Here is a 23,717-nt window from a genome sequence, read left to right on the forward strand (position 1 = left end):
TAGCGGAAGACTTCCCCACCACCAGAATACACTGAGCAGCATTGCAGGCTCTAGCCTGCAACGCTGATCTAGCAGGGAAAATCCGACAGGGCAATTGTACAGAAGCTAATCTGTAGATTGACTTGTGTACAACTTCCTTGACAATACATGTATTGAAATTCGGCCAGTTCCTGCCGAACCGGCTGAATTTGGATCCATACACTGTATAGCTGGCCTAATCGAGGTGGGATAGTGAGGTTTTATAGGGTCTTATGCCTCAGAACAGAGAACCACCAGGAGACTTGCAGAGTAATGGTGTTGGGATATTGAAGTTGCATAAGATGTCCCACCAGGAGGCTTGCATATTAATGAGGCTCGGATAGTGAAGTTGGTTAAGATATCTCACCAGGACAGAGAACTACCAAGAGACTTGCAGAGTAATGTTGTTGAGATAGTGAGGTTTTGTAGGATTTCATATTCCACCAGGACTTATAGCTACCAGGGGATTAGAAGAGTAATGGGGTTGAGATAGTGGGGTTGTACAGGATCTCATATCCCACCAGGACAAAGATCTACCAGGAGACTTGCAGAATAATAGGGTTGAAATAGTGAGTTTGTATAGAATCTCATATCCCACCAGGACAGAGATCTACGAAGAGACTTGAATAGTAATAGGGTTGGGATGGTGGTGGCTGTATAGGATCTCATGTCCCACCAGGAGACTTGCATAGTAATGAGTGTGGGATAGTTACGTTCGATAAGATATCTCACCAGGACAGAGAACTACCGGAATACTTGTACAGTAATGATGTTGGTATAATGAGGCTTTGTATGATCTCATGTCCCACTAGGACTAGCTACCAGGCAATTTGAAGAGTAATGGGGTTGGGGTAGTGAGGTTGTATAGGATCTCATATCCCACCAGGACAGAGAACTACCAGGAGACTTGCTTAGTAATGAATGTGGGATAGAGAGGTGGAATAGGATATCTGACCAGGACAGAGAACCTCAGAACCTGCATAGTAAGAGTTGGGATAGTGAGGTTGTATAGGATATCCTGTCTCTCCGGGAGCTCTAGCAATTTATGAGATGTGAATATGATCATAGATATTCTATACTGCATGATTTTTATCAATGAGTTATAGACAAGCCATGTTTTCCAAAAAATAATCTGTGTGATTTTCACACCCTCATCATGTCTTCAATAGACATTATAAGGGTGTGAAAAGCGCACAAATTATTTTACAAGGTGGAGCTGCGAAACTGTTAAATTCCACAGGAACTGGTTCTAACCAGATCAGTTTATTATTATTAAAAAAAAAAACAAATAAAAAGCTGGATGTGTTTCACAATAAATATTTATAGGTGATAGCAACCCGGGATTGGTGATCCAGGGAATATCCGATTACCTTAGGGCAGAGGTCTCCAAACTTTCTATACAAAGGGCCAGTTTACTGTCCTTCAGACTTCAGCAGAAATTGTACTGGGATCAGTAAACAGTGCATCTTTGGCATTAGGGGGAGGAATAGTGCCCCATCATTGGTGTCAATGGGAGAAATAGTGTCCCATTGTTGGCATCAATGGGAGGAATAGTGTCCCATTGTTGGTGTCAATGGGAGGAATAGTGCCCCATCGTTGGTGTCAATGGGAGGAATAGTGCCCCATCGTTGGTGTCAATGGGAGGAATAGTGCCCCATCGTTGGTGTCAATGGGAGGAATAGTGCCCCATCATTGGTGTCAATGGGAGAAATAGTGCCCCATCGTTGGTGTCAATGGGAGGAATAGTGCTCCATCATTGGTGTCAGTGGGAGGAATAGTGCCCTATCATTGGTGTCAGTGGGAGGAATAGTGCCCTATCATTGGTGTCCATGAGAGAAATAGTGCCCCATTGTTGATGTTAGTAACAAGAATTATTGCCCCTTTGTTGGTGTCAGTGGGAGGAATAGTGTATTGCATCAGTGGCAGGAAAGGTGCACCAACGGCTGTACAAAAGCCAGCAAAGTGCCGCAATCGCCCCCCGGGCCGCAGTTTGGAGACCACTGCCTTAGGAGATATGGAAGGAATTTTACCCCTGGTGGAGCAAACTCGACCATGCTTCATAGGCCTCGTACACACAGAGCTTCATAAATCGCCCCTCTTACAGGCATTGAGCACCTGTAAAGGCACCTCAGTGTTGGTGTTCATGCATACATAGGCATTTACATATGAAAAGGAACATTTACAGGCGGAATTCAGAAGAGGAGCAGAGAGAGAAGGAACAACGCATCTAAATGCAGATAAGCACTAGTCTTTGAGTATTAATGCATTCCAGTGGCCAAAAAAAAAACAATAGAGCGCATAATCGCTCAAACACTTGAGGCACTTAAACACACGTGCAATTCGTGGCTTTTACCGGGGTTTTTTGAAGCAGCTTTTTATTACCCAGGAGTTCAGAGGGGCTAAACAGATGCATGAGGCTTTTTTTTTTTGTTGCCTTCCTCTGGATTTTGTGAGTTTGGGGTTCTGTAGATGGAGGTTTTCACTTTTAAAGCACTGCCCAATCGGAGCGCAGAATGCACTGTGCAGGGTGGCTGTGTCAGTTTCATTCCCGTGGACACTGTATTGTCCCGGAATGAAGGTACCTCGGGACCTGGTATAGACCTGCAAAATGCGGGACTGTCCCGGGTAATGTGGGACTGTCCCGGGCAATCCGGGACAGACGTGGTCACACCCTATTTCCAGCTGCAGACAGGTACTCGGGTACTCTGATGGCCTGGTGACTGGTACTCGGGTACTCTTATGGGCTGGTGACAGGTACTCGGGTACTCTGATGGCCTGGTGACTGGTACTCGGGTACTCTGATGGGCTACAGATAGGTACTCGGGTACTCTGATGGGCTGGTGACTGGTATTCGGGTACTCTGAAGGGCGGTGACAGGTACTCAGGTACTCGGTACTCATATGAACTGTGACAGGTACTCAGGTACTCATATGGACTGTGACAGGTACTCGGGTACTCAGATGGACTGTGACAGGTACTCGGGTACTCAGATGGACTGTGACAGGTACTCAGATGGACTGTGACAGGTACTCAGGTACTCGGGTACTCAGATGAACTGTGACAGGTACTTTAATGGGTGGTGACAGGTCCTCTTTATTGGGGGGCAATCAGTGTGATTGGTGTACACTGTAAGCGGTAACGAGATGTTACCGCAATCAACTTCTCACACACAATCAGTGTGTGAGGAGGAGAACCCGGTAACATCTCGTTACCGCTCTATGTTTACATTTAGTGATCGACTGTGAAAGGATCACAGCCAATCACGTGGTAAACAGCTGCTGGCCAATGGCTGTTTACCAGCGTCGGTGATGAGCAGTGTTCCTGGGAACACGCTGCCACCGACATGCACACGCCGAGCGCACGTGCCATGCAAAGTGGGGCGGTACCATCTGTGATCAGCCGTGACTTCACCACGGCTGATCATGTGGTAAACAGCCATGCCCAATGGCTGTTCACCCCCCTCGGTGGCGAGCGGTGTCTCCGTGACACGCCGCCACCGAAGATACAGGGCTACGCGCACACAATCGTGCGCAGTCCCTGTTTAAATGGCAGGACGTCATATGACGCCCGCCCAGAACGAGAGCCGCGCCACCTGGCTGTCATATGAGGGACTCTGACCTGAAGCGCCAAACTGTATGCTGTCTACCGGGCGCTCGGGTTTGGTTCATCATGGATCTGGTGGACAGATTACTGGGAGGGGCTGGGGAAGACCCGACTTTCATGGTGCACGTTGGCAAAAATTACAAAGTCAGAGGCAGATGGAGTGTCCTAAAAAACAATTTTAGTGACTTTGGAGCTAAATTGAGGAAAAGGACCTCCAAGGTATTATTCTCAGGAATACTACCGGCACATCGAGCCACACCAAAAAGGCATAAAGAATGAGGAATACTTCATATTCCCATCGCACACGTTCCTGGATAAGCTCTCAAAGTTTGGGTGCTGCAGCAACAACCAGCTGGAAACTGGTACAAGTCATAAAGTAGATATTTGCCAGCACACCATGGATCGGCACAAAGTAGCGTCCAAACGGATTTATTTATTGCATGATCACAACACAGTGTGTGAGGAGGAGAACCTGGTAACATCTCGTTACTGCTCTGTTTACATTTAGTGACCGGCTGTGAAAGGATGATGAACAGTGTTCCTGGTAACACGCTGCCACCGACATGCACGCGTAGTGCGCACGTGCCATTCAAAGTGGGGCGGTACCATCTATGATCAGCCGTGACTTCACCACGGCCAATCATGTGGTAAACAGCCATGCCCAATGGCTGTTCACCCCCCTCGGTGGCGAGCGGTGTCTCCGTGACACGCCGCCACTGAAGATACAGGGCTATGCGCACACAATCACGCACAGTCCCTGTTTAAATGGCAGGATGTCATATGACGCCTGCCCATAACGAGAGCCACACCGCCTGGCCGTCATATGAGGGCCGGCAGGTGGCAAGCGGTTAAAGATATATACTTTTATTGTTTGGTCTGAGTTCCCTTGTGTAGCTACATGTCTGGTCTCCTTAGCCGATGATTCCTGACATATATACTCTACATTCAGTGTAGCCTATATATACAGTGTATTCGGCGGTGTATAGTTTCTAATACAGTGCAGGCAGTGTACACAGTATATAATAGTGTAGTGTGGTGTTTAAAAAAAAAACATCATGTCTGGAAGGCCACCAAGGAGAGGCAGACGCTCACAGGCCACTAAAAGAGGGCAAGCAGCCTCTGTGTCTACAGTCAACAGTGGTGGTTGTGGACATGGTGTATCCTTTGCGGGTGGCCGTGGGGCATGCTTACTCTTTTTTTCTGCTGCTGGATATGTTATTGAGCCACAACATGCAGAAGAGTTGGTGGAGTGGATAACAAAGCCATCCTTATCCTCCTCATCCTTTGTCACCCAGGCTCAGAGTAGTATTCCTTTCAACTCAGCTGCCAAAACGACCTAATCCACCAGCTCATTGTCCACAGTTACTCCTTTCAAAGCCCCACTTTCACGCGAGTGCACGTGGGTTCGCACGTGGGTCCGCTGGTGCACTTGCTCTGCAAGTACCTGTGTCTTGTCTTGTTGAGTACCTGTGTAGCGTATTGTTCAGTATTAGTGTCAGGAAGCTAGGTAGGTAATTTGGACAGGGTACAATCCCCAATCCTCATTAAATTAGTAGGTACGATGCCCGGCGGGTGTGGAGATGTGACTCGGTGTACATCTTGTGGAATGTATGCGTTCCTTGATTATCTGTTTGAGGGCGAATACTGCTGTGCAAAATGTAAGCACATTGTTTCCCTGGAAGCCCAGGTTCTGAATCTGGGGAAGCAACTGTCAGCACTGAGAAGACCCTTCATACTAAAGGAGAGCCAGGAACGTACACGGCAGGTGCTGGAAGGGGCTAGCGCAGAGGTGGGTGGAGACAAAGAGGTGCAGGCACCAGAAAAGAGTAGATGGGTGACAGTCAGGAAGGGTAGAGGGGGAAGTGCCAGGGAAGCTGATCCTGGGCTGAAGCATCTCAATAAGTACGCTCCATTGAGTGACATTGGTGAAACCGGTCAGGGACCAGCAGTGCTGGAGCTGAAGGACTCTCCTAGCTGCTGGGGGAAGAAATCCTCCAGTGATAGTGGGGGAAAGCGAAGGGAAAGGATAGGCAGATTCTGACCTGAAGGGCCAAACTGTATTCTGTCTAACGGGCACTCGGGTTTGGCACGGATCTGGTGAACAGATTACTGGGAGGGGCTGGGGAAGACCCGGCTGTCATGGTGCATGTTGGCACAAATTACAAAGTCAGAGGCAGATGGAGTGTCCTAAAAAACTATTTTAGGGACTTTGGAGCTAAATTGAGGAAAAGGACCTCCAAGGTATTATTCGCAGGAATACTACCGGCACATCGAGCCACACCAAAAAGGCATAAAGAATGAGGAATACTTCACATTCCCATCGCACACGTTCCTGGATAAGCTCTAAAAGTTTGGGTGCTGCAGCAACAACCAGCTGGAAACTGGTACAAGTCATAAAGTAGATATTTGCCAGCACACCATGGATCTGCACAAAGTAGCGTCGGATTTATTTATTGCATGATCACAACACAGTGTGAGCAACGTTTCAGAGTCACGCAGGACCCCTTCGTCAGGCATGTGAAGACATTGTCACACGCCTGACGAAGGGGTTCTGCATGACTGCATGTGCTGATTCATGGTGTGCTGGCAAATATCTACTTTATAAAGAATGAGGAAGGACATCTGGTTACAAAGGATGGGGAGATGGTGAAGGTATTGAATTTATTCTTCTCCTCGGTCTTCACGAGGGAATCGGGGGCTGCAGTAACCAAAACTGCAGTGCTGATCCTCATGACACATCACAGGAAGCACCCTCATGGCTAACAGAGGACAGAATTAGAATTAGACTTGGGAAACTTAACATTAATAAATCACCAGGACCAGATGGCTTGCACCCGAGGGTACTTAGGGAACTCAGTCAAGTAAATGCCAGACCATTGTTCCTTATTTTTACTGACAGTCTACTGACTGGAATGGTACCAGCAGATTGGAGAAAAGCCAATGTAGCACCAATATTTAGAAAGGGCCCAAAATACATCTCTAGGAATTATAGACCAGTTAGCCTAACATCAATAGTATGCAAACTCTTGGAGGGGATGATAAGGGACTATATACAAGATTTTGGTAATGAAAACAGTATCATTAGCAGTAATCAGCATGGATTCATGAAGAATCGTTCTTGCCAAACCAATCTTTTAACCTTCTATGAGGAGGTGAGTTGCCATCTAGAGAGTTCAGAGGGTGGTGATAAAGGGGGAATACTCGGAATGGTCAGGGGTGGAAAGTGGGGTCCCACAGGGTTCTGTGCTGGGGCCAATCCTGTTTAATTTGTTCATAAGCGACCTGGAGGATGGGGTAAACAGTTCAATCTTTGTATTTGCGGACGATACTAAGCTAAGCAGGGCAATAATTTAACTGCAGGATGTGGAAACCTTGCAAGAGGATATGAACAAATTAATGGGGTGGGCAACTACATGGCAAATGAGGTTTAATGTAGAAAAATGTAAAATAATGTATTTGGATGGCAAAAATATGAATGCAATCTATACACTGGGGGGAGAACCTCTGGGGGAATCTAGGATGGAAAAGGACCTGGGGGTCCTAGTAGATGATAGGCTCAGCAATGGCATGTAATGCCAAGCTGCTGCTAACAAAGCAAACAGAATATTGGCATGCATTAAAAAGGGGATTAACTCCCACTCTACAAGGCTCTGGTTCGGCCGCACCTGGAGTATGCTGTCCAGTTCTGGGCACCAGTCCTCAGGAAGGATGTACTGGAAATGGAGCGAGTACAAAGAAGGGCAACAAAGCTAATAAAGGGTCTGGAGGATCTTAGTTATGAGGAAAGGTTGCGAGCACTGAACTTATTCTCTCTGGAGAAGAGACGTTTGCGAGGGGATATTGATTCAATTTTTCAAATACCGTGCTGGTGACCCCACAATAGGGATAAAACTTTTTCACAGAAGGAAGTTTAACAAAACACGTGGCCACTCATTTAAATTAGAAGAAAAGAGGTTTAACCATAAACTACGTAGAGGGTTCTTTACTGTAAGAGCGGCCAGGATGCGGAATTCCCTTCCACAGGCGGTGGTCTCAGCGGGGAGCATTGATAGTTTCAAAAAACTATTAGATAAGCACCTGAACGACCACAACATACAGGGATATACAATGTAATACTGACATATAATCACACACATAGGTTGAACTTGTGTCTTTTTTCAGCTTACCTACTATGTATCTATGTAACTATGCACGGAGGAGTCACCAGCATTATTCGACCATAGTGTTGGTTACATGCTGCTGGAGGATGCGCAGCAATTTGAAGGCTCTGATGATGGTTCCCAGGTTGAGGAAGGGAGTAACGTGAGCCTAGAGAGAGGGGGTGCCATAGAAGGACAATAAACTGTCAGTCATGTTCCCCCAGCTGCAGCATACTGCCAAGTTTGCTCCAGTGACGAGGAGGAAGGGGATGATGAGGTCACTGACTGTACTTGGGTGCCTGAGAGAAGAGAGGAGGAAAGTGAGGAGGAGGAGGGGGCACAACTCCAACAAGGCAGGATATCCTCCAAGGGGCAGCTTAAGGGCAGCCACCCTATTGCATCACACCACAGAGCTCCGCAAGTGCAGGGCACTGCTGACTCCCCGCTAACTTGCAAAAGTTCCTTGGTGTGGGCTTTTTTAGACACGTGTGCAGCAGATCACACCGTTGCTGTTTGCAACCTATGTCTTAAGCGGATCAAGCGTGGCCAGAACAGCAGACGCTTGGGCACCACATGCCACATGACGACCTGCCATGCAATCCGTTGTTAACAGCACCTGAAAGACCCACATCATTGAAAAAGGCAGACTTCTCCTTGCTCCTCATCTGGGATCTCAAACCCTACTATACCTCTTCTCAAAAACCTGCACTGAGAGGAATGAAGGTATAGCAATAGGTGCCACAAGTACTTGCAGCTAATCTGGTAGCAGTACACCACCAGTTGATTTCAGCAGGCAAATTTTGTTACCCCAGTTATTGAACCGTAAAAAGAAATTCTGTCCCCCGCCATCCACATGCTAAGCATCTAAATGCTAGCTTGACTAAATTGCTAGCACTGCACATGCTGCCTTTTAAGCTGGTAGACTCTGCCCATTTTGTGAATTTGTGGAATGTACTGTACCACAGTGGCAGGTTCCAAAACGCCATTTCTTTTCACATAAGGCCATTCCGGCTCTCTACCATCATGTGGAAGGCAACGTTTTGGCCTTGTTGGACAGGGCGGTCAGCAATAAGGTTCATATTACCGCTAACTCATGGTCCAGCAGGCATGGGCGGGGACATTACCTTTTCTTCACGCACTGGGTAACTGCTGGCAGCTGGGAAGGATACAGGACAGGGTTCAGTGTTGTTGGAGCTTGTTCCGCCACCAGGCCTCCAAAAAGCTGGTGGTGATTCTGCCAAGGCTCTCTACTCCATCCCCTCTTCTTCTTCCTCTATGGCCTCATCTGCAGAATTGTCCTCTGAACCAGCAGTGTTCCATAAGTGTTCAAGAGGCTACGCAAGCAGTCAGTCTAAAAGATGGCATGCAGTGCTTGAGTTGGTCTGCCTAGGGGACAGGAGCCACACTGGGGCAGAGATTTTGTCAGCTCTACAGGGGCAGGCTCAGAGGTGGTTTATGCCATGCCAGCTTCAGCCAGGAATGGTTGTATGCGGCAATGGCCTCAACCTTCTTTCCGTCCTCCGACAGGGACATTTGACCCATGTTCCATGTTTGGCACATGTCCTGAATTTGGTGCAACGTTGATTGAAAAAGGGGAAAAAAATCACATTAGGACCTCTCCAATTTGGTCCAATTTTGGTCTCCAATTTTGAATTTGGTGGTGCAGCATTTCTTGACCAGGTACCTAGGCTTACAAAATCTCCTGAGGCAGGTCAGAAAAGTCTGTGGTCATTTCCACCGGTCATACGATGCCAGTGCTCGGCTGGCTGACATTCAAAAGGAATTCAACCTACCCACCATCCGCCTCATTTGTGGTTGCCCACCAGGTGGAACTCAACATCCCCAATGCTGCAGCGGCTGCACACACAGCAGAGGGCCACCAATGAGTACCTGTGAGAGTATGGTACCAGGACAGGATCTGGGGAGCTTGGCTTCTTTTCCCCATGCCAGTGGCTACTGATTAAGGATGTATGCACTGTTCTGTCACCATTTGAGAAGGCCACAAGGATGGTGAGCAGCTACAATACATGCATCAGTGACACTGTCCCTCTAGTCTTCCTGCTGGAGCACACATTTCGTGGAATCATGGACAGGGCACTTGAGGCGGAACAGCGAGAGAAAGAGGAGGACTTTCTTTCCTCTCAAGGCCCCCTTTATGCAGATATCAGTCCTGTGGGGCCGCCAAACACACAGGAAGAAGAGGAGGAGGAGGAGGAAGAGGAGGATTGTATCAGCATGGATGTAGAGGATAACACACAGCAGTTTTCAAAAGATGGTTTTCAGTCCCCAGAAACCCAAGGAGTTGTACGTGGCTGGGAGGAGGTAGTTCCGGATAATGTCATCCTTAGTGACCCAGAGGACTCAGAATCTAATGTCTCTGCAAACTTACACTGCATGGCCTCCCTGATCCTGCAAAGCCTGCAAAAGGACCCTAGGATTCGTGGTATCAAGGAGAGGGATCATTACTGGCTGACAACCCTTCTTGATCCACGTTACAAGGGTAAAGTTGCAGAACTCATCCTACCTTCGCAGAGGGAGCAGAGGATGAAACATCTTCAGGAGGCCTTGAAGAAAAGTTTGTGTAATGCCTTTCCAGACCCTAGGAGGTTACCATTTCCTGGTGCTGGACATTCGGTCAGAGGAAGAGCGGTGGAGAAGGTTGCCGGCTGACCGATAACTTTAAACAATTTTTCAGTCCTCAGCGCCAAGGTCTGATCGGTTCAAGCAACCATCGCAGCGTCTGCGTTATATAGTGCAGGAATATCTAGGGGCAAGAGCAGACTTGGAGACCTTTCCAACAGACCATCCACTGGGTTACTGGATCTTGAGGATGGACCATTGGCCAGACCTTGCTTAATATGCAGTCGAGCCACTGGCCTGTCCTGCATCCAGTGTGCTTTCTGAACGCACATTCAGTGCTGCTGGAGGGGTTGTAATGGATCAAAGAGTGCGCCTGTCCACAGACTCGTTGATAGGCTTATTTATAAAAATGAATAAGTCCTGGATCAGCAGCTATCAAGCGCCTGATGCTGATTTAACTGAATGAATTTGCTAGGAATGTGGGATCCCTTGAAGACTGCCTATGATGACTATCCTATTCCTCCTGAATCTTGATGATGCTAGCTTCCAACAATATTTTTGGTTTAGGGCACCACCACCACCTGAGCACCAATTTTTCTGCCACTGTTTAACAGGGGCATGTAATTAAATTTTTTTAAATAAAATTTGACAGCAGGGCCTGTTCCTGCGCCCAACAAGAATAACTGTGAGGGGTTACCCTGTTCTGGCAGCACCAACACATGAGGCCCAATTTTTCTGCCCCTGTTTGACTGGGGCATGTAGTTAAATTTTTTAAAATAAAATTTAACAGCAGGGCCCGTTCCTGCGCCCAACAAGAATAACTGTGAGGGGTTACTCTGTTCTGGCACCACCAACACCCAAAGCCCAATTTTTCTGCAGAGTATATAGTGCAATCCATATAGTATATATACTACAGTTCAGAGTATATAGTGCAGTCAATGTAGTGCAGTGTTTCTCAACCTTTTTACCATTGAGGAACCCTTGGCAAAATGTTTGAGATCTCAGGAAACCCCAAAAAAAAATCAGATCTACAGCTCACGGAACATTGGATCTGATCAGCGAGCTGTAGATATAACCACAATTATTGTAGAAATAGCTTTAAATAATAGAATAAATATTAGAACTAACCTGACACCAACATTATAGTGTGAACAGAGCACATAAAAATCAATAGTTTTCTTTATATCCTTGCACAGACCTACGTTAGAACTAGCCCAAAATATTCTATGCAAGTCAATTCTGCACATATTTTCCATCAGTTTTTTTTTGTATATATGCTGTGAACGAAGCCTTGCTGAACTCCCAAATGTTGTTTCATAAAAAAGACAGCCGACTGAGCCGGAACTACAGAGCGCTCATCGGGTATCAGTTCATGCTGACAGTACTCACTGTAGGTGTGCATTGGGAACAATGAAAACAACATTGGGTGGATATACATCCGGCACAATTTTGAATTGCGGCAGAACCCCTGGGGACTGCTCCTGGATCCCTAGGGTTCTGCAACACTGTAGTGTATATATAATACAGTGCAGGGTATATAGTGCAGTGTACAGTATATAGTAAAGTGTATTCAAGTGGTTAAGGGGAACCCTATGACAGAATTAAGAAATAAAAACAGCATGGGCCCCCCCTCTAGTCCATACCAGGCCCTTTGGGTCTGGCATAGATTTTAAGGGGAACTCCACACCAATTTTTTTTTTTAAATTGGCGTGGGGTCCCCCCCAAAATCCATACCAGTCCCTTATCCGAGCAAGCAGCCTGGCAGGCCAGGATGGGGGGGGGGGCAAGCGAGCACCCCCCCTCCTGAACCATACCAGGCCGCTTGCCCTCAACATGGGGAGGGTGCTTTGGGGGCCTCATCCCCACAACCCTGGCCATTGGTTGTCAGGGTCTGCGGGTGGGGGGCTTATCGGAATCTGGAACCTTTAACAAGGGGGCCCCCAGATCCCGGCCCCCCTATGTGAATAGGTAGGGGGTACATTATACCCCCTACCCATTCACCAAACAAAGTGTCAAGAAGTAAAAACCACAATGCACAGTTTTTGACAAGTCCTTTATTAAAAAAAAAAAAAAAGTTGCCGCGATGTCCATCTATCTTCAATCATGCCGCTCGATGGACCTGAAAAATAGAAAAAAAAAAAAACCTCCACCTCTATAGGAGCCACCCCGCCGACTGCTGTCTCTTGGCTGTGACAGCTGTTATATAGGCAAGGGCGGGGCCACCCGGTGACTTACTTAAGTGACCGGTTATGTCAGCGGGTGGCACAGCGAAAAGACAGCAGTCGGCGGGAGTATTTTCAGATTGCCACAGTGACAGTCGGACAGGTGGGCTTCTAATCACATGATGACTGTGACAGCCAAGCACAGAGATCACATGATCAGGAAGCCCATGTAATGGCATTAGGATCCCTTGAAAAACAGGACATAATAAATAATATATATATATATATACACACAGGGCTTTTTTTCAGCAGGAACTAGGGGGAACTCAGTTCCACCACCTCTGGCTCAGTTCTTCTGCTCCCTGCTCACCACTATCACTTGGCAACACCTGAAGTCCAGCTTCTGTGTTTACAAGTGATAGCTCATCTCCCAGTAGCTCCCACAGGTCAGATCTCCTGCGCAGATCCCACTGAGTGCCGGGCAGGGATAAGGGAGATACAGAACAGGTGCCCAGGGTTCAGTGCAGTCATGGGCAGAAGAGGGTGCGTGGTAGGCTGCACCCTCTGTGGTCTCCATTTTTTCCCTGGTGACCAGTTGTTGATGTTCCTACTGCATAATCTCCCTTGCAAGTGACTGTAGTATAGTATAGTGTGCTGGGAGGTACTACAGCCGGATAGGTGTTTCAGCTTAATATTGCAACAAAGGTAAGAAATATGACAGGTGGTGGAGCTTTTAAGGAGGGGGGGGGGGGAGATGAGGGCAGTGGAGGGAGGGGGTTGTATGCAGAGGGAAGAGCTAATATTTGATGCCATTTGGCAGGTATGTGTGTGTGGTGGACATGGTTGAGTTCCTGCACCTATTTTCTGAGAAAAAAAGCCCTGTATATATATATATTAACTATATAGCAAGGTCTCCGGCCTTGTCCAGTCTAATGAGGACCTCCAAGGCCAAAGATAGCTGACATCCTTCAATATGTAGTGGGTTGTGAGGCATAGTGGGTTCAAAGATGGTAAAAGTCATTGGGCGCCAGACACTTCTTGGATGTAAAAGAGGTTTTCTTTTGACAGTCCTTTTTGTATTTTTGGGAGAAAGAGGGTTAGGGCCAGGACACCCTTAAGTAGTTATAGATTCAATTGGCAGACTCCAAGACATCAATAGAAGGACAGCCGTGCAGGGAAAGGCCCCAGCAAGGCCCCACTTCTGCACATGCAGAAATGCTGTCTATTATGGTAACAGTCCTTTAACAGTTCCTAACTTAAACAAAACAGTTCTTTCAGCTCCACTACAACTGCCTCTTGTAGTTCTTCAACATTAAGCTCCTGGTCTCTCACTAGACCCTCTGATTCACTGACTCTGAATCCCTCGAGCTCCTCCAAAGTTGGCAGTGGTATCTTCCTCAAGCGTCACCCACGCTTCTCTGCTGGGTCCCTGGCTTGGCACTCCAGATACTTCTCAAACTTCACCCTTGTTAACCGGCGAGGTCCCTGGCTTGACTCAGAAGGCTGTCCTGCAAGCGTCACCTCCGCTGGTTGGGTCCTTGGCTTGATCACCGCCTGAAGTTTCCCGATTCTCCACCGTGCCCGTTTGGTGAGAATATGGTTCCGGTACTTTCCTCAGTTACTCAATGTGGTCCCTGGTAAAGGTGATTGGTCCCTTTGTGACGACAGCTTCCCCTCTACCTCCAACCACTGACAGGTTCTCCGGCCGACAGAACCGTCGCTTTCGATTGGCATGCAAGCCGCAGTCCCAACCCTGTGCTGCCCTTTTACTTCTGGATAGGCCCTCACACAGCCTGGCAGCCATATGCCCCCTGGGATAGGCCCAATCTCTGGCCTAGCAGCCCGGGGCGTACGACACACGTCCACCCAGACAGCCGTCCAGGTGACACAGAACACAAATCACCCAACTCCACCCGAATATATATGCTCTCCCAGCAGGCCAAGGGATTCAAGAAAACCCCTGCCCATTGGCTGAGATACCCCATATACCCATAACCTGACCTTGGGCTGCCCTTCTCAAGTACCACAAATTTCCCGGCCACCTAGTGGTAGAAGAGAAAAGTGCAACAAGGCCAAACTTAGGGATGAAATCAATAGATTTCTATCAATCGACCAAGATGACTACTCTTGGCAAGTAAATTTGTGAGGAGCTCCCTGACTAAACTCCAGGGTGCTACAACTATGTCTAACCTAGTTTCATAATCTCCTTTGTATTCCTCCTTAGTGTTCTTTTCTTTTTTCCCGCAGTCACAGCGTCACAAGGCTGGGGGCAGAGCTTTGATGTTCTGGATCACATGGGCCAGCATATGTATCAGGCCACTCAGGACGTGGAGTGCTGTGGGCCCATCTACGATCTGAAGGTCAGAGACAACGCGGGTCAGGATGTCATGGCGGTGCTGGAGAACGGTGCGTGTCGCTGTTCTCGTCAGGTTGGTGGTTTATAGATTACTTGCTGTACATGACAAATGCTATTGGTAATGAGACTTCATCATTGGGAATGAATATTGATCTCCAGCTCTCCAATAATGTTCTAAGTCAGTGATCTCCAAACTGTGGAGGGGGGCCTGGATGCGGCCCTTTGCTTGCCTTTATCTTGCTCTTGGTGCACTCCTCCTCCCTACTATTCCTCCCACTGATACCAAGCAATGGGGTATTATTCCTTCAGATAAAACCAATGATGGGGTATTATTCCTTCCACTAAAACCAATGATGGGGCATTATTCCATCCATTAAAAACAATGATGGGGTATTATTCCATCCACTATAACCAATGATGGGGCATTATTCCCTCCACTATAACCAATGATGGGACATTATTCCCTCCACTAAATCCAATGATGGGATATTATTCCTTCCACTAAAACCAATGATGGGGTATTATTCCTCCCACTATAACCAATGATGGGGCATTATTCCTTCCACTAATACCAACAATGGAGCATTATTCCTTGCAATAAAACTAATGATGGGAGTATTATTCCATCCACTAATACTAACGATGGGGCATTATTCTTTCCACTAAAACAAATGATGGGGTACTATTCTTTCAACTAAAGCCAATGATGGGGTATTATACCTCCCACTATAACCAATGATAGGGCTTTATTCCCTCCACTAAAACCAATGATGGAGTATTATTCCTTCCACTAAAACCAATGATGGGGCATTATTCCTTTCACTAAAACCAATGATGGGGCATTATTCCTTCCAATAAAACCAATGATGGGGTACTATTCTTTCAACTAAAGCCAATGATGGGGTATTATTCCACCCACTATAACCAATGATAGGGCTTTTTTCCCTCCACTAAAACCAATGATGGGGTATTATTCCTTCCTCTAAAGCCAATAATGGGGTATTATTCCTTCCACTAAAGCCAATGATGGGGTATTATTCTGTCCACTAAAACCAATGATGGGGTATTATTCCTTCCACTAAAACCAATGATGGGGTATTATTCTTTCAACTAAAGCCAATGATGAGGTATTATTCCACCCACTATAATCAATGATAGGACTTTATTCCCTCCACTAAAACCAATGATGGGGTATTATTCCTCACACTAAAACCAATGATGGGGTATTATTCTTTCCACTAAAGCCAGTGATGGGGTAATATTATATCTACTATAACCAATGATGGGGTATTATTCCTTCCACTAAAGCCAATGACGGGGCATTATTCCTTCCACTATAACCAATGATGAGGTATTATTCCTTCCACAAAAGCCAATGACGGGGCATTATTCCTTCCACTATAACCAATGATGGGGTATTATTCCTTCCACAAAAGCCAATGATGGGGGATTATTACTTCCACTATAACCAATGATGGGTATTACTGGGGCAGGTGAAAAAAAAAAGGTAATAACTGTGGGAGATGAGCTGATGGAGAAAATGAAAATACAGTTGTTAGGTGTGGTCAGGATAGGCTTCTCTGAAGAGGAGGGTTTTCAGGGATCATCTAAAAGCAAACAGAGTAAGAGATAATCGGACAGATTGGAGTAGAGAGTTCCTTAGGATTGGAGAGGCTCTGGAAAAGTCCTGGAGGTGAGCAAAGGAGGTAGTATTCATTCTACTAAATCCAATGATAGGGCATTATTCCGTCCACTAAAATCAATGATGGGGCATTATTCCTTCCACTATAACTAATGATGGGGCATTATTCCTTCCACTATAACTAATGATGGGGCATTATTCCATCCACTAAATCCAATGATAGGGCATTCTTTCTTTCACTAAAACCAATGATGGGGTATTATTCCCTCCACTAAAACCAATGATGGGGAATTATTCCTTCCACTAAAACCAATGATGAGGTATTATTCCTTCCATTAATACCAATGATGGGGTATTATTCCTTCCACTTAAACCAATGATGGGGTATTATTCCATCCACTATAACCAATGATGGGGCATTATTCCTTCCACTAACACCAAGGATGGGGTATTATCCCTTCCACTAAAACCAATGATGGACCATTATTCCATCCACTAAAACCAATGATGGGGTATTATTCCATCCACTATAACCAATGATGGGGTATTCTTTCTTTCACTAAAACCAATGATGGGGTATTATTCCCTCCACTAAAACCAATGATGGGGAATTATTCCTTCCACTAAAACCAATGATGGGGTATTATTTATTCCATTAATACCAATGGTGGGGCATTTTTTCTTCCACTAAAACCAATAATGGGCCATTATTCCATCCACTATAACCAATGATGGGGTATTATTCCATCCACTAAAACCAATGATGTGGTATTATTCCATCCAGTAAAACCAATGATGGGGCATTATTCCATTCATTATAAACAATGATGGGGTATTATTCCTTCTGCTAAAGGCAATGACGGGGCACTATTCCTCACATCAAATCCAATTCTAGGAATTTCATCTCAGGGAGCTATTTTTTTGTCTTTGGAATGATGGGTCACTTCAGTCTGGTTTTTTGTAGATGATAATGCACATGTGCATGGAGTACAGGAAGCAGGGAGCACAGGATACCCTAATGTTTCTACATAGAGCACAGTCTCTGGTCTTCTGGATGTTTTTCTAGCCTCCAGGAAAATACTGCATTATGGCCAGTAGACGGAGCTAGCAATCATAGGACATAAGCCAATGAGGCCAAATAAGAGGGTTATTCGTGAATCCTGAGCAAATGGTTGAGACATTCACAAAGCAATTTTTATATTTATCAACAGACCCCTTAGACATAGAATGTGGCTCCCTGACAACTGGGGTTCCAGTGGTATCTTGGTCTTTACTGCTGTTCTGTTTCAAGGTAGGATATCATTGGAAGGTTCCTGTGTTACTTTCACTCAACACTAGAGATGGGCTTGAGGTTTGGTCCAAGGACCGAACTTTGACTATTCAGGTGTTTGGACAAATGCCCGCACATTTACCCCTTTGGCGGGAGACAAGCTTCATGTAGAATGGTCGAATTACTGCAGAACTGCTGGCACCACCCAGTCACAACCAGCGATGGCACACGGCACCATTCACTTACATAGTGTAGCTAAGAATCCCCAACCATGTAAGCAGTTAGGCCCAAATAGTTAAAAAAAGGCACAGGGGTTGCCCCATATTTTATACCAGGCCCTTCAGGTTGGGTATGAATTTTAAAAGGGATCACCCATGCAAAAAAGAAAAAAAGAGCATGAGTTTCCCCTCCATATTCTATACTATTTTGTTATTTAATGGGGAACCCTATGCAAACATCAAGGGGAAAAAAAATCTTGAGGTCCCTTTACAGAAATCTTTACCAGACCCTACTCTGAGCATGCAGCTGTAGAAAAGGGGGATTAGCGTGCTGTCCTACTAATGAACCATAAGAGGCCACATGCCCTCAACATGGGGGGGGGGGTTCCTTTGTACCCAGGTTGATAAAGGAAAAGGGCCTCTTCCCCACAACCCTGGCCTGGTGGTTGTGGGAGACGAGTCTGTAGGTAGAGGGCTGTGACGGGAGTCACTTTGGGCGGGGGGCTGGTGGAACCCAGAATCCCTTGGAGAGGTTGGAAAACCCTGGCTTTAGCTCCCCATGCACCTATGTCTAAGTCATCCTGTGTCTATTAGGGGCACAGGGTGACCGAGAACCCCAGTCTTATCTGTACTAATCGGACTCGCTGTACAACCACACTGGAATGTTGTGTGTGTGTGTGTGTGTATATATATATATATATATATATATATATATATATATATATATATATATATAGTATGTTGTCTCATACTGTTGTGTACTCTTTGCTGGGTTGTCTGGGGTGCGGCTGCATTCCATTGTTCTATTGTGTCTGTCTGCCTTAGGAGAAAAGTATTATGGTATGTGTATTATTTGCTGTGAGGGAGGGGGAGATCCTCCAACAGCTCTCCCTGCTGATTGGACAGTCTACCCCGCCCTGAATGCAAAGGGAGGGGGGGGGATTGTACCGAGTGTTACCTCTGCGTACCTGCGTTTCAATAAACAGTTCATTATCCGGCTTTGTAACTGAGATAGTGTCATCTGGTTCGTGGTTACAATATTCGGCTGTAAAATCTGATATCTGAAGGTCCAGATTGGAGGAAGCGGTGTACTGACGGAAGCACTCAAGTGGAGTGCGATGGGGATCCATTACAAGGCCTAATCAGAATCAAGAAGCCCACCCCTTTAACAATACTCTACAGGGGCACCCAGACACTGCCACCTACCAAAAGAGGAAAAGAAATGCCATCTGCCGACACATGTCTGGTCCGGTCCCTTCCTTCCCATTGAATGACAAGTCCAGCTGATGACAGCTGAAATATACACAGGGGTGGTATCTCTCTGGTGAGATCAGTGATCATATATGGACGTGACCATTTGTCATCAATGATGTCACTGGTAACCAAACCTAAAGGGCCTGTTTAAATGAATGCATTTTTCGTGGAGGTCTCCCATTAGCATCTATATCAGATCCTTATCTAGGATAAGGGTCATGTATGGACGAAGGGAATCCTTAGCTGCTTTGTGTAAAACCAGAATGAAGAGGCCAGGAACTGTCATTTACCGGCAATTTACATGCATTTTTTAGTAGGTTGTATACATCGTACAGATGTGCCACTTCACAGGCAGGGTCAGGTAATAGTTATATCCAGCCAGTGTCTAGGACTCTCCAGAAAACCCCAAAGTTCTCTTAAACCCACCAGTTTCATAACGATTTTGGTTTTATTAATGTCCACGGCAACACAATTCAGCGGTATTTTCACAAGATTTTGCTTACAGCTGTAGCCTCTTGGGCATTATAAGCGAAGCGTCCCTGCAAATGATGTAAAAATGTCACTAACTTCCAGCTTGTAAAAGGTAGAATCGGGACAAAGAACATGCTTTTCAGCGCAAGCAGTCAGTTGCAGTTTCTCATGTTCTAATACTTGAGTCTGTTGTAGATGGAGGTGATTATCCCATCATATGGAGTCGTCGGATTGGTCACTTTTCACTGGCATTCCTTGATGACCCACTTGTCCATCATGAACCAGTCAAAGAAGGTTGTTTTGCTGATCCTGGGCCCCAGCTTCCAGACCAGCATCTTCGGGGACATAACCTTTGAGGTATTTCATAAAGGAAACTGTAATGAGCATAGAGTCAGGTCCTTGCTGCTGTTCTCGGAGAGGCAGGCTGAAGCTAATGGATTGTATCTAGTGTACCCAACTGTCATCACCTTCCCTATTGTATCTAGTATACCCAACTGTCATCACCTTCATCCACTGCCATCTCCTTCCCTATTGTATCTAGTGTACCCAACTGTCATCACCTTCATCCACTGCCATCTCCTTCCCTATTGTATCTAGTGTACCCAACTGTCATCACCTTCATCCACTGCCATCTCCTTCCCTATTGTATCTAGTGTACCCAACTGTCATCACCTCCATCCACTGTCATCTCCTTTCCTATTGTATCTAGTGTACTCAACTGTTATCACCTCCATCCACCGTCATCTCCTTTCCTATTGTATCTAGTGTACCCAACTGTCATCACCTCCATCCACCGTTATCTCCTTCCCTATTGTATCTAGTGTACTTAACTGTCATCACCTCCATCCACTGCCATCTCCTTACCTTATGTATCTAGTGTACTCAACTGTCATCACCTCCATCCACCGTCATCTCCTTCCCTATTGTATCTAGTGTACTTAACTGTCATCACCTCCATCCACCGTCATCTCCTTCCCTATTGTATCTAGTGTACTTAACTGTCATCACCTCCATCCACCGTCATCTCCTTCCCTATTGTATCTAGTGTACTTAACTGTCATCACCTCCATCCACCGTCATCTCCTTCCCTATTGTATCTAGTGTACTTAACTGTCATCACCTCCATCCACTGCCATCTCCTTACCTTATGTATCTAGTGTACTCAACTGTCATCACCTCCATCCACCGTCATCTCCTTCCCTATTGTATCTAGTGTACTTAACTGTCATCACCTCCATCCACTGCCATCTCCTTACCTTATGTATCTAGTGTACTCAACTGTCATCACCTCCATCCACCGTCATCTCCTTCCCTATTGTATCTAGTGTGCTCAACTGTCATCACCTCCATCCACCGTCATCTCCTTCCCTATTGTATCTAGTGTACTCAACTGTCATCACCTCCATCCACCGATATCTCCTTTCCTATTGTATCTAGTGTACCCAAGTGTCATCACCTCCATCCACCGTCATCTCCTTTCCTATTGTATCTAGTCACCTCCAGCAATTGCAAAAAACATTGGAATTTAAAGATAAAGAATAATAATTGTTGTTGTATTATTTAGATCAGTGGTTCTCAACCTGGGGGTCGGATGATGATTTGCCAGGGGTCACTGTTCCTGGAGCCCACACCGCTCTTCCAGCCTTTTTGCGGCCGCCCAGCTGGGCTATTCCTGAAGCCTGTGGCCACCCAGCTGGGCTGTTCCTGGAGCCTGTGGCCGCCCAGCTGGGCTGTTCCTGAAGCCTGTGGCCGCCCAGCTGAGCTGTTCCTGGAGCCTGTGGCCGCCCAGCTGGGCTGTTCATGGAGCCTGTGTCCGCCCATCTGGGCTGTTCATGGAGCCTGTGGCCGCCCAGCTGGGCTGTTCATGGAGCCTGTGGCCGCCCAGCTGGGCTGTTCATGGAGCCTGTGGCTGCCCAGCTAGGCTGTTCATGGAGCCTGTGGCCGCCCAGCTGGGCTGTTCCTGCAGCCCGCGGCCGCCCACTCAGCCTCTTCGCAGCTGCCCATTCAGTTCACAGCATGGCTGAGGGGCAGAGACTAGAGGTCAGCTGACTGGTGAGGAATGTGAAGTGGGAGGAGCTGGAGGAGACCCTGTCTCCTGATTTCGAGATAGGTGTCACTGCTACGAGACATTACAAAGCCAGAGACACAGTGAGTAACGCTACCTGTGATTATAGGTTCCATTAAAAGTCCCCACTACAGTTCTCAGATCAGCAGATGACCTTGATCAAGAGCACCTAAGTTGGCTGATCAGGAATCTCTCCAGCACTGCCACTCATCCCAACTCCCCGTCACCAAGGAGTAAGAGAAGGAATAAAAATAGGGAATACATGAAAGGGAGAGGAAAAGAGGGAGAGGAAGAAAGAAAAAGGGAGAGAAAGCATAAGAGAAAGAACAAGAAAGAAAGCTAGAGAGAGGGATGGGGGAAAAAAAACAAGAAATTAGGATAGAGAGAGATAAAAGGGAAAGAAGGGAGAACAAAGAGAAAGAGTGGTACATCCTAAAATGTACTATAAGGGGTTTTAATACTGTACGAGGAGGGAAGGGAACTCGGGGAGCGCTAAATGTCCGTGGGTTAGGGGCGCAAATTACTTGTCTTGCCTTGGGTGCTGTCAACCCGCGCTATGAAAATAATTTTACTGTTAGGGGTCCCCACAACTTGGGAAATTTTATCAAGGGGTCACGGCACTAGAAAGGTTGAGAACCACTGATTTAGATGGTGGTTGTTCTCATTTTTCTCATGTTCTGCATTTTTTCTCCTGGGGCTTCTGTCACTGACATCTCTGTGACACTTTTTTTCCTGGAAGGTGAAATCACGGGATGAGCAGCATGTGGTGGGGATGATAAAAGTTGAGGGAAACCAGTATGCTATTACATTTCCGATGGACCTGGAGGTGACAATGAAAGCCACAATTCTGGCCTCCTGCTTCTATCTGGTAAGAACGCCACCATTTGTCTCCTTATATCACTGTTCCATTCGCTGCAGGGGAGAAAAACACGAGTGTGTGTGTGTGTGTATGAGCATCTATTCCTCTGTCCTAATTTTTATGGGTGCAGTGAAGCTCCATAGGAACATACCGAATCATCATTGTACCAGAAGTAAAGCAAAGGTAGCTGAGATAATGTATTTGCTTAATAATGCAAAGTGGCTGCTAAAAGGATAATTTGCCACTTCATATATCTTTGGGGGACCTGCAAAACTTTGGTTAACTACTTTGTAATTGTGCAATGGACAAACTGTTTTGTTTCCCTGTTCATGCTAGATATTTGAAGAGAAGGTGAAGCTGGCCACACATGGATCAAAATTCATCCAGTTGAGTAGGGACCGGACGGATTTAGATCTGTGTATGGGCAGGCTGATTACTGCCAGCCATAGGCGTGCGCAAGAGGTGTGCCAGGTGTGCCTGGGCACACCCTAATCCTGGAGTTGGCAACCCATCAATTGTGGGCAGGTGACAGGTAAGCTGCGATCCTTACTTGCCGACCCCCAGAACCTGGACAGGATAGGTGGCTGGAGTGGAAATTAAGGGACCGATCTGTATTTTCTTCTGCAGCAGCTGAAAGTAGGCTTCTCCTCCTCTTCCTCTCGTCAATATTCAGCTGCCGCGGGAGGAAAATACAGGGGATTGGTACCAATGTATGCCACCCCTCTTGTCCCAGTTCCTTTTCTTTTTGCTGCCAAGGTCCCATGTGTGCTCACCTGCTCCCCCCCATTGTTTTAGGATGACAAGTGGGGAAGAAGCCGGTTAATATGTCACAAAGGCATATGTGTTGGAACTTTGAGGTGCACATCCTAATACAATAGGCTGCACACACCTATGCTGCAAGCGGCTATAGCCGCTAATGGTAACCATTGTATTCTGAAAGAAAATCAATTAATTTATGGCTTGCCTAAATTTTCCTTACCAGATCTCATGCCCTAATATAGCAAAAAGGTTCAGCTGGGTTGTTATGGACACTAAGACAGTGCTGTACTTTTACAGTCACAAAATGAACAATACTGAGAT

At 46.4% G+C, this 23,717-nt stretch overlaps 1 protein-coding gene across 1 annotated transcript in view; it reads left to right on the plus strand.

Moving 5' to 3' along the window:
* LOC141133765 (phospholipid scramblase 1-like) overlaps positions 1-23,717 on the plus strand; it is a 74,466-nt gene that overhangs the window by 47,005 nt on the left and 3,744 nt on the right. The window contains exons 4-6 of the mRNA XM_073623317.1: positions 14,750-14,931; positions 19,909-20,070; positions 22,518-22,646. Of these exons, the coding sequence (XP_073479418.1) occupies positions 14,750-14,931; positions 19,909-20,070; positions 22,518-22,646 (473 nt within the window). The remainder of the gene's footprint in view (positions 1-14,749; positions 14,932-19,908; positions 20,071-22,517; positions 22,647-23,717) is intronic.

The sequence above is a fragment of the Aquarana catesbeiana genome, linkage group LG03 (assembly GCF_042186555.1).
Source record: "Aquarana catesbeiana isolate 2022-GZ linkage group LG03, ASM4218655v1, whole genome shotgun sequence".
Taxonomy (NCBI): Eukaryota; Metazoa; Chordata; class Amphibia; order Anura; family Ranidae; genus Aquarana; species Aquarana catesbeiana.